At 43.2% G+C, this 15,624-nt stretch overlaps 2 protein-coding genes across 3 annotated transcripts in view; both read right to left on the bottom strand.

Moving 5' to 3' along the window:
* Positions 1-8,576: 8,576 nt before the first annotated feature.
* On the bottom strand, positions 8,577-9,731 carry Gpx1 (glutathione peroxidase 1). Its single transcript, XM_047564229.1, has 2 exons — positions 9,400-9,731; positions 8,577-9,137 (listed from the first exon to the last, which is right to left on the bottom strand). The coding sequence occupies exons 1-2, from the start codon at positions 9,646-9,648 to the stop codon at positions 8,778-8,780; spliced, it is 609 nt and encodes a 202-aa protein (XP_047420185.1). The 5' UTR covers positions 9,649-9,731; the 3' UTR covers positions 8,577-8,777.
* Positions 9,732-10,746: 1,015 nt separating this feature from the next.
* Rhoa (ras homolog family member A) overlaps positions 10,747-15,624 on the bottom strand; it is a 45,792-nt gene continuing 40,914 nt past the window's right edge. For both annotated transcript variants that reach the window (XM_047565237.1, XM_047565239.1), the window contains 2 exons: positions 13,252-13,382; positions 10,747-12,005 (listed from right to left, as the gene is read on the bottom strand). In XM_047565237.1, coding sequence (XP_047421193.1) covers positions 11,832-12,005; positions 13,252-13,382 — 305 coding nt within the window. In that variant the 3' untranslated portion in view covers positions 10,747-11,831. The remainder of the gene's footprint in view (positions 12,006-13,251; positions 13,383-15,624) is intronic.

The raw sequence follows: 15,624 nt of genomic DNA, 5'->3' as shown, positions 1-15,624 counted from the left end.
CTTTTGGCAGGAGATGTGGCTCAGTGGTAGAGTGCAATACACTTTTTTTGTTTGAAAAGCAAATTCTAAAAATTGAGAACTATGGCTAGAGAGGGAGCTAAGTGGTAAAGTGCTTGCCTGAAATGTGCCAGAGAGCTGGGTTTGATCTCCAGTATCACAAAAGCAGGGAAAAAAATTGAATATTAAGTGGTGTTCTACACCTGTAGTCCTAGCTACTTGGAATTTGGGAGGCTGAGGCAGGAGGACCACTTGAACCTAGGAGTTTGTTTGTTTGATTGTTTGTTTGGTACAAGGAGATTGAACCCAGGGTCATTTGGGTCATTTAACCACTGAACTACATCCCCAGTCCTTTTTTATTTTATTTTATTTTTTGAGACAGGGTCTCTCTAAGTTGCTTAGAGCCTCACTAAATTGTGGACGTTGGCTTTGAACTTTCGATCCTCAGTCTCCCAAATTGTTGGAATTACAGGCATGCCCCACTACACCTGATGAGCCTAGGAATTTGAAAACAGTTTGGACAAGAGATCAAGAGACCCCATTTAATTAAAAAATGTTTTTGAGAAATTAATAAGTATTTGCCAATGTGTTTCTCCCATTGTGAGAGTGACCTGGGGACTATGGAGGAAATGACAAATATGATGGATTCAACTCAGGAGACATCCTGATTCAGTCTTGCATTCTCTGTTAAGCCACTTTACTCTAAGAGGAAGTATAGACCTAGCAGGGTGCCCAGGTCCCAAAGCAGGGCAATCCACCTATTGCCAGAGGAGTTTGGGTCACAAGAATAGAAGAGCTAGAGTGGCTCTGTACACACCAGTAACGCTAGCTAGTTGGGAGGATGAGGCTCACCTGAACAATTTAGTGAGACTCTGCCTCAAAATATAATAAATTTCACCCCTGGGCTTAATCCCCAAAACTACAAAAAATAGAATCTACTCAGTGGTAGAGCACCCATGGGTTCAATCCCCAGTACCACAAAAATAAATAAGTAATAAGAGTCCCGTGTGATGGCTCATGCTTATAATCCCAGCAACTCTGAAGGCTGAGGCAGAAGGATCCCAAGTTTGAAGTCAGCCTGGGCAACTCAGTGAGACCCTGTCTCAAAATAAAGAGTAAAAAGGACAGGGATGTAATCTGATGTTAAGTGCCCCTCAGTTTAATCTCTAGTACCTAAAGTAAATAAAATAAAATAAAATAAAACGATGAGGGATGTACTCAGAGGTAGAACACCCCTTTGCTCAATCCTATCCGCAGTACTGAAAAAATAAATTAATAAAATAAAACAAGACAAAGCAGGAAGGGAGCCAAAGGGAACCTGACCTGGCTGATTAGTCATATGCTGTGATGGTCATGAGGATTCATATCGTCTGGTATGTAAACTTTAATCTTTATTTAGGTCCACATCATACAGATTTTGCCTTGGCTTTATACCTGTCTGAACTTGGCCTTTCTATTTTACCCTTAGTATAGAGTTGACCAGAAATCACAGAGCACACGTGACAGTATTCACAAGTGGTGGAGGTGGGAACAGGGGGTTAATACTTTTTGGTTCCTTTTTGCCTGTGTTTCTTTAACCTGCCCAGGGGATGTGAAAAAGTAAAAGGCTCTGGAAGTACACTTTAGAAAAATTAAATATCTTCTCTGATTTCTTTTTTTTTTCTTTTGAGGTATTGGGGATCAAACTCAGGGCCTTGTGCTTACGAGGCAAACACTCTACCAGCTGAGCTATCCCCCCAACCCTCCTCTCTGATTTCTAACCTCTGTTATATAATAATTAGACACTGAAGACAGTGACAAGCCTCTAAGAATGGAAGTGGGATCACTTTTCCTATATTAGGAAGTTGTACTGATGGTATGGTGATGGCACATACCAGTAACCCCAGCTACTTGGGAGACTGAGGCAGAATGATAAAAAGTACCATGCTGATATACAGATCTCATTCTGGTTTTACCACTCTTGTTAGCCAGACCTGTTTGGGCAGAGATGGTGTGGTACCCTGAGCCACGTGTAGCTAGTGTCTTTTCTTCCTCCTCTGATTTTATTACCATCATAGTCTTAACTATGACTGAGTTTTAGATGTTAACTTGTGCATATGTTTTAACTTTTTGTGGTGCTAGGGATTGAATCCAAGACCTCATGCATGCTTGCCACTGAGCTATATCCCCAGCCCATCTTTTTTTAATTTTGAGGCAGGCTCTTGCTTAGTTACCCACCCTGGCCTCAAACTTGCAGTCCTCCTGCCTCAGCCTCCAGAGTTGCTAGGATTACAGGCATGCACCACACCCCAGATTAGTAGACATTTCATGCCTACATGAGTGGATAAAGTACCCAAGTTTGGCACGGTGGTGCACAATTATAATCCTAGAGATTTAGGAGACTGAGTTAAGAGGATTGCAAATTTAAAGCCAGACTGAGCAATTTAGCAAGGCTCTGAGCAATTTGACAAGACCTGTCGCAAAATAAAAAAAAATTAAAAAAAAAAAGGACTGGGGATGTGGCTCAATGGTTGAATGCCCATAAGTTAAATTCCCAGTGCACAAAAACAAAAACAAATAAACAAAAAACACATTCTCCTTGGGCTTTGGGAAGGTCTGCAAAGGTTGCTCAGGAGACCTGGCCTTGGGATTCACACATGCACACAATCATGCGTAGGCATACACACACACACATACACACACACACACACACACACAAACACACACACAAATACAGTCACATCCTGGAGACCAAGGTAATTGGGATAACAGGTACTTCAGTAGGGAGATTTGGATCCCTTCCACTTGCCTCTTTCTGGAGTCAAATGATCTTTAGAACTGTAGATTACCATCCAGGGTAGATTGCTTGTGTTCCTTGACACTGCTCCAGTTCTAGGTATTTAGATCAAATGGACTTGCTTTGTGATATCCCATCCTGCTATTTGTTTCTTTTCTTTTCTTTTTCTGTTTTTGTACCAGGGATTGAACCTAGGGGTGCTTTAGCACTGAACCACATTTCCAACCCTTTTTATTTTTTATTTTGAGACAGGGTCTTAGGGCCTTGCTAAATTGCTAAGGCTTTGAACTTGTTATCCTCCTTCCTCAGCCTCCTGAGCTGCTGGGATTACAGGCGTGTGCCTCTGAATGCTTTTTAAAAAATAAACTTAGATAGCATTTCTGCTAGAACTGATAAAATGGACGTTTTTGAAACTATTTAAATAACAGTAGGTCCAGACATGGTGGTACACACCTGTAAGCCCATTGACTCTAGAGGCTGAGGCAAGTTCAAGGCCAGCCTCAGCAATTTAGCAGGACCCTACATAGCTTAGAGAGACTCTATCTCAAAAAAAAAAAATATATATATATATATTTTTTTAATATATATATATAAATATAAGTTAAATATATATATATATATATAAGTTCCCAGAGGAAACTATGCCCTGAACCCATTTCTACCAAAGACTAGGCCCTCACGCAGGCTGAATATGATTCCTAATCTTTTACTTGTTCATTTGAGCTACTCATTCACAATAGGGGTAGGGATTAGGCACAGGTCAGAGCCAGGCATTCAAGTGGTTGAATGATAAGACTATGTTATTTTGTTTGTTTGTTTAAAGAATATTATGTGCGAGAGAGTGTGTGTGTATATGTTGGGGGGAGATGTCCAGTTTCTTGGGAAAATATTTAAGTCTTAACAGGCTTGAGTGTTCCTGAAGCAGAGAGGGCAGGGAGAAAATTAATTAAGGGAGGCGGGGCACTTGAAGTCTAATGAGAAATGTTGCCTTTCCCTGGCAGCCCAGGGCATAAACTAAGAGGCAGAAACAAAGTGAGCAAGGAAGGGTGAGTCATCAGGCAGCTAGCGGGGGAGGGATTAGAAGTTAGTTTAGAAAGTCCTGTATTCCCATTTTGTAGTCTAACCAGAGTGAAAATTCCCTGAGATTCTTCACTACATTGTAACTCTCCAGCTAACTCTGTCTACCACCTGACAACCCAGGTTTGTGAATTCATAAGCCTCAGGTTAGGCCCCCTGATCTTTTTCTCACCACCCTCTCTAGATGACCTCATCTTCTCCACTGGCTACTGCTCTCTTGACTATAGATCAGAATGATGTGTTATGTATGTTATGTGCAGTGTGCTATATAGAAAGATGTTTAATAAGGTAAAAAAGAATCAGTAATTTTTCAATTAGTTTTTTTGCCCCCATTATTGGTAATTGAATGCCACATACTTCTCTTTTGAGTATCTTCATTACCAACTGCCCCAGGGAGCTCCATCTGGATGCCTCATGAAACACATCTGAATCTGACCACATTCATCTTCCCCCAAAATCTACTCCTCAGGGGACCTGAGGTGCAAGGATCCCAAATTCAAGACCAATCTGGGTAACTTAGGGAGATCCTGTCTCAAAATAAAAACTAAAGGGCTGGGGATATAGCTCAGTTGGTAGAGTGCTTGCCTTGCAAGCACAAGGCCCTGGGTTCAATCCCCAGCACTGCAAAATAAATAAATAAATAAAAATAAAAACTAAAAAGGGCTGGGATGTAGCTCAGTGGTAGAGAACCATTGGGTTTAGTCCCCAATACCAACAAAAAAGAAAAAAAATTAACAACACAAAAACAAACCTATTCCTCATTGTGTAACCATCTTTGTCTAATGTATCTTCCAGGGCTGGAGGTGTATCTCAGTGGTACAGCATGTGTTTAGAAGCAGAAAGCCTTGGTTAAATCTCCAGCACCAAATAATAGACTCTTTCTCTCTGGAGATGACACATTCTCACTTGCATATATATATTCCTTGCTTTACTCCAAAAGTATTTCACTCAACATGGCCTTCATTTTCCCTTGAATGTTATTTTTTTATTTGCCCCAAAGGATGTCTCTCCTAATATAGCCCAAATTCTCCTTTGAATGTATATCTGTTTTCCTAAACAAATCTCTCTCTGAAAATGCCACCTGTGTATCTTAGGCCCTCACCCACTATTTCCTGCCTGTCCACCTCCCTCCCCTTCAGTTCTTCTTTTCAATTTCACTGTCACTTCCTCCAGGAGGCAAGCTGTTATGGGGCACAACTTAAGAACAGGCCGATCACCATTGAAAAGTCCAAATTTGAGAGTCTTTATTAAGCTGGCCTGCTGACTGTTTCACACAATGCCCCCAAAAATGGCCATTGGGAGAACAGCTCCGACCATAGAGTTGCAGGGGATTTTATACCATAAATCAGTACATTAGTCGTAAGTGTCTGTTGCTGTGATTTAACATTACAAACTAAAATCATGGGATCTGAAATCATTAGCAGAGGGGGAAGTGGGTCAAAAGGACCTTACTTAGGTACAAACTAAATAATGGTTACTAACCTCTAAACAATCACTATTGACATCACTGTTAACATGGTACATTGTTTAGGAAACTAGGAATCAAAAAGAACAATTTTTCATTATACAAGAATTGCCATTTCGTCATTTTGTATTGCCAAACAAGTCATGCTAAGCAACTGTTGATGGGTACAGAGGCGGGGAGTTCCCATGGGAGAAGCATTTCTTATAACAACGAGTCTCAGTGTAGAATGGAGTTATTGTTTAGTCATTGCCCATATAGCCTGGCCTGTAACATTTCCATGGAGTCAAATGTGTCAACCCTTCACAAAGCATGATCGTTTCTACTGGGTTACTTCATAGAAATAAAGATGCTTTTTTTTTTTTTTTTTTTTTTTTTTAGTAATTATATATTTTCCTTCTGCCTTCCTGAGGCACCCAGCAGAGCACATGACAGGACTGACTGAATGATGAGTGCTGTAGTGAGGGGGCAGACTGCTTTTAGGGAAGATATGTGGGACATAGGGGTTATAAGTGGCCTAAGTATACCCAACTTTACCTAGATATACAGGTTGCTATTCTCCATTGGAGGACTCTGATTTGAAGTCTAACAATGATCCTCAAAAAGCCCTGGCCCCATTTGAGTGGAGTTTTTATATTGGCAAACATTTGCTAATGTATAGCATATATTGGGCTGTGTAAGCCCGAGATAGCTTGCCTTAGTCCACCTAATAGACTTATTTATTATTTTTTTTAAAGCATTTTGGGCCAACAGATGAAATACTTCATTTTTCTTTCTTTTTAAAATGATACTGGTGTTGGATCCAGGGGTGATTCAACACTGAGCTCCATCCCAGCCTTTATCTTTTTTTTTTTTTTTTTAATATTTTTTGTTGTAGATGGGGCTGGGGAGATAGCTTAGTTGGTAGAGTGCTTGCCTCACAAGCACAAGGCCCTGGGTTCAAATCTCCAGCACTGAAAAAAAAAAAAAAATTGTTGTAGATGGACACAATATTTTTATGTGGTGCTGAGGATTGAACCCAGTGCCTCACACACGCTAGCAAGTGCTCTGCCATTGAGCTACAGCCCCAGCCTTATTCCAGTCCTTTTTGAGACAGGGTTATGCTTTGGTAATTTATTGCCCAGGCTGGCTTCCAGCCTGCCATCTTCCTGCCTCAGCCTCCTATATAGCTGAGATTACAGGAATGTGCCATGGCACCCAGCCCAACTTCTAGACTCTTAACCAATAGGAAAACAAAGTAGACCCTCCACAGATGCAGTCAAGACTACCTGGGACTTGGTATGGTGGAGCTCACTTGTAATCCTAAGGACTCAGGAGGCTGAGGCAGAAGGATTGCTAAGTTTGAGGACAGACTCAACAATTTAGTGAGGCCCTAAGCAACTTAGCAAGATGCTGTCTCAAAATAGAAAACAAAAAAGGACTGGGGATGTAGCTCAGTGGTAATACACTTCTGGGTTCAATCCCTAGTACCAGAATAAATAAATAAATACTCCCTGGATTTCTGACAGGAACATGGGATGGGGCTGAGCCGGGAGCAACCTGTTCTTGTTCTGACTCAGTCAACTCAAAGGGGATTCAAAAGCATAGGGGAAAGAACTTGTAGCCAGGGGACTTGTACAGGAGTTTTGATGAGGGAGCTAGAGCACGTGCAGAGGGACCCTTCAGCCTTTTGTAACCTAAAGGAATACAGGGCTGAGGGTCACAGCAAAGATCCCTGCTTAGGTATTTTTCATTTTTGTACCTGGACTGAACCCAGGGATGTTTAACCATTGAGCCATATCCCCAGTTCTTTTTATTTTGAGTCAGGGACTCGATAAGTTGCTCAGGGCCTCACTAAATTGCTGAGGTTGGCTTTGAACTCCCTATTCTCCTGCTTCAGCCTGAGTTCCCAGAATAATATGTATGCCACTGTGCCCAGCAAGATCCCTGCTTAGAGTAAGGGGAAAAAGTTCTTGAGTTGGTTCAGACAGAGGAAGGGCTACAGGCCACCAATTTGGGCACACATGTTGGGATCCCTGAGCATTTGGCCCATACTCTAGACTGAGTAATACTGCTCCATATCTTGTGTCTGCTCAAGCAGATACTGTACTCAGGCATTACAGAGGCCCCTGCACTAATAGCTCCATGTCTGTATTCAAAGATTATTGGTAGGGCTGGGGTTGTGGCTCAGTGATAGTATGCTCACCTAGCATGTGTGAGGCCCTGGGTTTGATCCTCAGCACCAGATAAAAAATAAAAATAAAATAAAGGTAGTGTCCACTACAACTTAAAAAAAAAAAATATATATATATATATATATATATGTATTTTACATATATATACATATATATATGTATGTATGTATATATATATATATAAAGATTAAGATTATTGGTAGCAGAGTTAACAAATGGAGGGGTGGGACCTAAGCAAGCCTGAGCAACAGCAGTACCTGGTGTAAGATATGATCCTATCCTACGTCCGAAGGTGCAATTGCACCTAAGTGCAGGGTACTAGTCAGGCCAGTTACACTATACAGTATTACTCTGAATATATGAATGGCAGCAACTGGTAAAGGCATCATCACAGCAAATAAAAAGTACTAAGCAGCACTTTGGAAGAATCTAGCAAAGTAATGGGAAACTTAATAATATTGCACAAGCTTTGCTGGGTGTGGTGGTGCATGCCTGTAATGCCAGCAGCTCGGGATGTTGAGATGCGAGGATTGAGAGTCAAAGCCAGTCTCGGTAACTTAGCAAGACCCTAAACAACTCAGTGAGGTCCTGTCTCTACATAAAATACAAAAAGGGTTGGGGATGTGGCTTAGTGGTTGAGTGCCCCTGAGTTCAATCCCCAGTACCAAAAAATAGAAAGAAATATTGCACAAGCTGCTAACTGTGTAAAAAGAGGTTATGTGGGCCTAGCACTTGGCTAGAACCCAGGGTCTGAACGTGAGTCGGGGGGCCCATGTTTGTGAAGGTCATGTTCAACAAATTCTCAGAAAGGAGGCCTAAAACTGGGGTTAGGCAGTTAGCCTAGTCTCGAGTCTTCCTCTTTTTAGAGTAAGGACTTTTGCTATAACAAGGCCCCAGAAAGGCCCTGTTGCATGTCCTGGCAGAGGGAAAAGCATAGGGACAGAAGCCTGGATTCCCACATAGGAAAAATTGGATTACACAGGATGTAAAACAAAGGACAAGGAAGTTCAGAGTTGGGGATTAACCTTTATGATAATGAGGTTGTAGGAAAATTGCCCTCAGCTGACTCTGACATTGAACAAACACACAATTCTGTATCACCCAGCACTTTTATTAGTGGTAAAAAAAATATGCCTTGGTCTAGACAGACAGGAGTCAGGGATGGACAAGCCCAGCGCCCTCTTATGGGGATTTTCCCGGAAATCAGGTGTTCCCCAAAGCAGGTTTAGAGGAAACACCATCATGGATGAAATACCCACAGAAAGCAGCTGGCAGGATAAGAGGAGTGTCCTTAGGCACAGCTGGGCATCTGAGATAGCAGGGCTTCAATGTCAGGTTCAATGTCGATGGTCGGAAAGCGGCGGCTATACCTTCGCACTGGCACACCGTCAGGGCCCACTAGGAACTTCTCAAAGTTCCAGGCAACATCATTGCGGCACACCGGTGACCAGATGATGAATTTGGGGTCGGTCATGAGCGCGGTGGGGTCATCGCTCGGCGCGGGCAGGGTCTCCCGCAGGAATTCGAAGAGTGGATGGGCCTTGGAGCCATTTACCTCACACTTCTCGAAGAGAGGGAAATTGGGCTCGAACCCGCCACCGGGTCGGACATACTTGAGGGAATTCAGAATCTCTTCGTTCTTTGCGTTCTCCTATGGGAAACAAGGGAAGCTGGGACTCGGGGCCGCGAGGAGGGAGACCTTCTAACCACAAATGGGGAGTTTTTCGATGAGTCAACAGGATGTTGCCCTCCTTGCGCAACCCCAGGGCAGGTCTCAATTTCGGCCGCCACGAGCACCAGAAGGGAAAAAAAAGCCAGTGGCCCACCTCTTCAGGTACTGGGCCGGAGGCTACCAGGCCGGCGCCCCCAATGCAGACTGCACGCCCACTCTTAACCCACCCCACCCGGCGCACCTGATGTCCAAACTGGTTGCACGGGAAGCCGAGCACGACCAGGCCCCGGGGCCCGAGGCGCTCCTGCAGCTCGTTCATTTGGGTGTAGTCCCGGACCGTGGTGCCTCAGAGAGAAGCCACATTCTCGATGAGCAGCACCTTGCCCCGCAGGGAGCCCAGACTCAAAGGCTCCCCGCCGGTCAACGGGCGCGCTGAGAAGCTATACACGGTGGACTGGGCCGCCGCTGTCGCCAGCCTAGCAGCACACATGCCGTAGGGTAAAGCAACTAAACAAAGTCAATCAGCGTAGTTCAGAACCCAGGCGGTGCCTTTTAAGGGGCTGGCGGCGAGGTCACATGACACCTGCACTTTTCCGGCCCTCCAGCCCCCTCCGGGTTCGAGGGTCCCGCCTCATCCGGCCTCCGCCTTCCCCAAAGGCCCCGCCCCTCCCCCAACTGGTGACAACCGGAGGGTGGGGCCCGGCGGACCGCAGCCTTCTGCTAAAGCCGGCGGAGGCACGGGCATGTCTGTTCTTGGCACAAGCTACCCAGTGCTGGGCTGGAGGCGGCTGCCCGGGTTCCCGCTGAAAGTACTCAAGGTCTCGGAATTCATTCTCAGACGTTCCTTAATTAGGGTGTGGAGTCCAGCCAAGCAGACCGGCCGCAGGCCGTGGAAGCAGCCTTGTGCATAAACAGCCCTCCATCTTGTGCCCTTGCAGTATGTGCCCTACTGTCGCTAGGATGACTTGCAGTGATGGTCCTGTCGATAAGGGTTACCAAGGCAAGTTCTCCGATGAGGCTCCTTAATTTTAGAAAGGGCATACTGGAGGAAGGGTGGGCAACGTTGAAGGCATGCAGGGCTCCATTTGTAAGATAGTTTTCACTTCCCAACATTATAAAGGCTTTCTGGGGGATATTCACATCCAGGACTCTGGTCTTCCTTCTACCTTTCAGCACCCAGTACAGTACCACCCTTAGTTTTTCTATTAACAGGTAGTGCCAAAGAGAGCCTGCCCCAGCCTCCTGTAGTGGAGTTCTGCTCAACAGCTCCCTATGGTCAAGAAAATTCAGACTAGAATGGCCCCTTCATTAGGTTCAATCCCATTCCAGTCATCCCTGCTCTGAAACTCCATGTGGCACAGGATAATCATCTCCAGGTTCTTGGGAGAAGAAAAGTTAATGTTTAATGTGTGTGTGTGTGGGTGAGAGACAGAGTGTGTGTGTGTGGGGAGGCAGCACCCCTTTGCAAACAAGCTGATATTTCACATACATTCCCTGAAGGAACAAACCTCTCCAGGGTAAGCCAGGCCAGGAGGGCTGAGTCCACCCTCCTTTCCCAGCCCTGGAAAGAGCAAAATACACACCAGGATACAGGAAGTTTAGAAAACTGCCTTTATTCTATTAGTTGGAAAAATTAACTGGTACAGAAAAAAAGTTTAGTCAGCTGGAGAGAAGAGAAAAACCAAGTGCCACCCATGAGAACAAGTGGCTCTTTTGGGAGGGAACCTAGATACAGTGAGAAGAAAGAAGCATTGTGAATAAGAGCCAGTCCCTGCAGTCTAGGTGAGAAAGGCTATGCCACCTTTAAGTGTCTAATTGCCTCAGTCATGAAACCAAATCCCTATTTACTTAGCCCAGCTCTGGAGAAGGGTACTGGGATATGAGGGGTCAAAAGGGTGATATGGCCTTTTTTTTTTTTTTAATCAGAGAAAGTGACAAAACGGGAATTTTAAAAATGAATTTTCCATCTGACTTTATTTCCAAATACACTTTCTTTTTTAAAAAACCAATACACTTTTCTGTGGGATGACAAATATCAGTATTAGGAAATCCAATTATACAAAAAATACTACATCTAGTCTGGAATAGATATATTTATTTTTTGGTAACATACATTAAGTGGCACTAATTACACAGTAACTATAAGGTAACTAACATGAAACCACAGAACTGTAACTCTGCCACAGCTGCATGGACTTGGGCCTTTCTGGCTGAGTACATTTCAAAAAACTGGATGCCCACTCCAGAGCTATGGAAATGAAATCTGCTGAGGAGTAAAGCTCCAAAGTGATGACTCACCAGAGTTCCTTGCAGCTGACAGATAATAGGCAGGACATGTTAGTTATAAAGTAGTTACAGCCTAATTCACAAAAGTTACCATTTCTCTTTCTAGAAAGAAGCAAGAAGTTAAGAAATTCCTTGAATTAGCGCCTGGTGTGTCAGGTGGAGTGCAGAGAGGGCTGTTAGAGCAGTGTCAGAAGGACCCTGGCAGATCAGACGGGTTGGACATTATTAATAATCATGGTTGGCTTCTAAATACTGGTAGCAAGATGACTTCTGATTTGTAATCTTAGGTAAATTATAGATAAATGAAAAAGGCCAGTAATCATACACTAAGATTAATAAACAGCACTTCAAAATTAACCGCATGAGGGCTGTGCTTGCAGCAAGTTTTCACAACACAAGGCACCCAGATTTTTTCTTCCCACGTCTGGCTTGAAGAGCAGCTCTTGTGGCCATTTCAAAAACCTCCCTCACTCCATCTTTGGTCTTTGCTGAACACTCCATGTACCCAAAGGCACCAATCCTGTTTGCCATATCTCTGCCTTCTTCAGGTTTTACTGGCTCCTGGAAAGAAAAGTGCTTAATTACTGTTACATACACACAATTCAGAGTATTTAAATTTAGCTAAAAGTTTTTCTTTTTTCTTTTTCTTTTTTTTTTTTTGAGATAGGGTTTTGCTATGTTGCCAAGGCTGGCCTCAAACGATCCTCTAGAGGCTGAGTCTAGAGGCACCTGCATTAAAAGCCCTTTTGTTGTTAAAACTGCCAAACTCCTAGATTTAAACTTGTTTTATGAAAATTCTGGAACTGATATGCAATAATTACTTCCTCCCCCCAATCGTTATTAAACCTATTCTTCTCCAGAAAGTAGAGAAAATGAGGGAAGAGATCAATGGAGTCCTGCAAGATTAAGGAAGGAATCCAGCACAGGCCCTTGGGTCTTCTGTAATTAGCTTTATAGAGGACCAATGCCCACGGATGGAAATAGGGCCTACCCTTGACTTTCAGGTAGCAAAACCTCAGTGGCTTTCTTGGGTTAAAGAGATTGACACTATTCCTATAGTGTGGAAGCCCTTGGCCATCTGGCTTCTGAGAGGTCAATATGTTACCACCGCCACCACCATTACTTCATTATAAAGACATTAGGCTTTCTGTCTGGACTTCCTGACTTCAGATTTCCTTATCCTTCAGTTGCCACTAATTTATCTTTGGTCTCATATGAACCCAGGTAATAAATGGAGGGAAATAAAGAGCCTGACAAAGCTCTTGTATTTGAAGCATTGAGTACTGCTGGGATGTTTTCTTCCCAGGCCATCAATACTTGGGAGCACAGCTATCTCAAAAGAGATACTCCATGCTGGACATGGTGGTTCACACCTGTAATCCTAGCAACTCGGGAGGCTGAAACAGTAGGATTTCAAGTTCAAGGCCAGCCTCAGCAACTTAGCAAGAATCTAAGCAGCAACTTAGTGAGACCCTGTCTCAAAATAAATAAAAAACAGAGTTGGGGATGTGGCTCAGTGGTTAAGCACCCCTGGTACCCAAAAAACGACGACAAAAAAAAAAAAAAAAAAAAAAAAAACAAACAAACATTCGAGGGCTGGAAAATGTAGCTCTGCAGCAGAATGCTTGCTGAGTACTGAGAGAGAAAGGGAGAGAGACGCATTCCATGTCACAAGACTTAAGGAGTCCCTGGGCTCACCAGTCAGTGAGGGCCAAATGAACAAAGAAGGATTTCTAGCCCTCTGTAAACAACAGGTGCCCAAGTTCAAGAATGCTACAGGAAGACAAAGCCCTGCCCCAGAACATGCCTGCTTCATCTTGGCTAACTCCCGCCTTGTGTGCTCATCATTACGAAGATCCTTCTTATTCCCAACCAGGATGATGGGTACGTTGGGACAGAAATGCTTGACTTCTGGGGTCCATTTTTCTGGGATGTTTTCTGAAAGAAGAAAAATGCACAGAATTTGGGGACACAAATTGCATCTTGAAGAATCTCCAGGAGCCCTATTTAAATTGTAAAGGCACTTCTTTGAGAGAAGTATATTGAACATTAAATGGACACCCACTAGTTTCTAAACCACAGAAAATGGGAAAATTTCACTCCTTTCCCATAAACATTGACCCATGAGCTCTTTTCATTTTCATAAAAAGTGTTGCTGAGTTCCTCTGCAGACTGGGGCCCAAGTACAGATACTGGAGGAGCAAAAGATCCAAAACATAGGTTGGTGTCACATGGTACAACCTGTCCCAGAGAGAGGGATTCTTACGGTCATGCTTATCACTGCTAGCAGATGAATTCAGACCCTTACAGAAGGGTTCCTCATGTGGGGTTGTAGCTGGTCCAGTTCTACCTTGCTCACAGGTCCAAAGCACAATCTCCCTCACAAAGGTTACTGGTATTTCAAATGACTCAAGAATGACGTTTGTTGGCAGTACTGGGAATTAAACTCAGGGCCTTAAACTTGATAAGCTACATCCCCAGCCTTTTTATTTTTTATATTTCTTTGAGAGAGGGTTCTTACTATGTTTGTTGTCCAGGCTGGACTCAAACTGTGATCCTTTTGCTTCAGCCTCCCAGGCACCTGGGATTACTGGCATGTGCTACCATGCCCAGTATGAAGAATCACTGAAAGTAACAACAACAAAACCCAAGAAACAAAAAACTAGCTGTAGTTTCTTTCCAATATTGTATCATTCTAATTAGGAAAGGTTGTACATACTTTATGATGGATGGAGGGCCTAAGTTTAACCTCCTGTGGTCAACTATCTCAGTGTCAGGAATAATTTAAAAATTGAGTTTAATACTTACCATATAATAAGGTTGCTTTGAGTCAATATATATAAAGTGCTTAGTATGATGACCATTCAAAATGTACCTACTATTATCAGAGACTACTTTAAAAATAAACTATTTACTCTCTGACTTTAAGACAAAATTACCAAAAGAAAAGGGCTACTTAGAAAATGGAAAGATGCTCTGTCTTCTGGATTTCTGGATGAAAGACTGTATCAGACAGAGAAGTTACTCAAGCAAGGCCAGAAAAATCTCTCATAATCCAATGCTCTATTTCAGCATTCAGGATAGATATTCACCTGCTTCCTTTGCTACAGCAGCTACTGAGTCAATTATATTATGAATGTGATAATTTGAAACTCAAAGCCTTATTGTTGAACAAGGAGGTTCCCAAAGAAGAACAATGTCTCAGCTTTCAGAGCAATAACAAGAAAAGGGCCATTAATCTAACAGTGAAGCCAAACAGCTTTGGATGAACCCCATTTTCATTCCTGCACCTATGGTCAGTTCAGATGCCACAGTGATACCTTCAAAAGGTGAGCTGATATCACTCCCTTAATTCCAACTTTTAAAAGCTCCCATCTTTTTTATTTTTTTGTGTGTGGGGGGGAGGGTTGGGGAGAACCAGGGATTGAACCCAGAGGTGCTTAACCACTGAGCAACATTACCGACCTTTTTTAATTTTTTATTTTGAGACAGGGTCTCACTGAGTTCCTAAGGCTGGCCTTGAACTTGCAAACCTCCTGCTTTAACCTCCCAAATAGCTGGGATTATAGGTGTATATCACCATGTCTAATCATATGGACTTTAAAACTTCCCATTAATTTTGACACTATTTGAGCGCTAGGAACTGAACACAGGACCTTGAACATGTACTCTACCATGGGGCTACAACCCAGCTCTTTTGTGACACATTTTTAACTGAGGAAAATTACTGGTGGGATTCTACCCTTACAAAGGTACCCAATGTATGAAATTCTCCTGCACCCAGATGTGTTTCTATGTGAGTGGGAGAGCAATCTCTTTACCTATATATTTTCTGTTTTTCCTCTGTTCCCTAGGGCCTGCCCTCTGTGGAATGGGCTAGCATAAACGAATCAAGGTTCTGAATGTGATTGCACACACCTGTAATGCCACCAACTTGGGAGGCTGAGACAGGAGCATTACAAGTCTGAAACCGGTCTTAACAAATTAGTAAGACCCTGTCTCAAAATAAACAAAAAGGGTTGGGGATATAGCTCAGTAGTATAGGACCACTGGGTTTAGTCCCTAGCACTTCAAAAAACAGAACAAAAACAACCAAGCCATGGACAGTGAACAAGCAGAGGTCAAAAGTCAAAGATGTCCTTTGAGACTAGGAGACACTGTTCACTCACCCCCCATCCCA

This window comes from Sciurus carolinensis, chromosome 9, assembly GCF_902686445.1.
Source record: "Sciurus carolinensis chromosome 9, mSciCar1.2, whole genome shotgun sequence".
Classification (NCBI taxonomy): domain Eukaryota; kingdom Metazoa; phylum Chordata; class Mammalia; order Rodentia; family Sciuridae; genus Sciurus; species Sciurus carolinensis.
The sequence above is the reverse complement of the archived record's forward strand: the minus strand, read 5'-3'. Positions and strand labels throughout refer to the sequence as shown.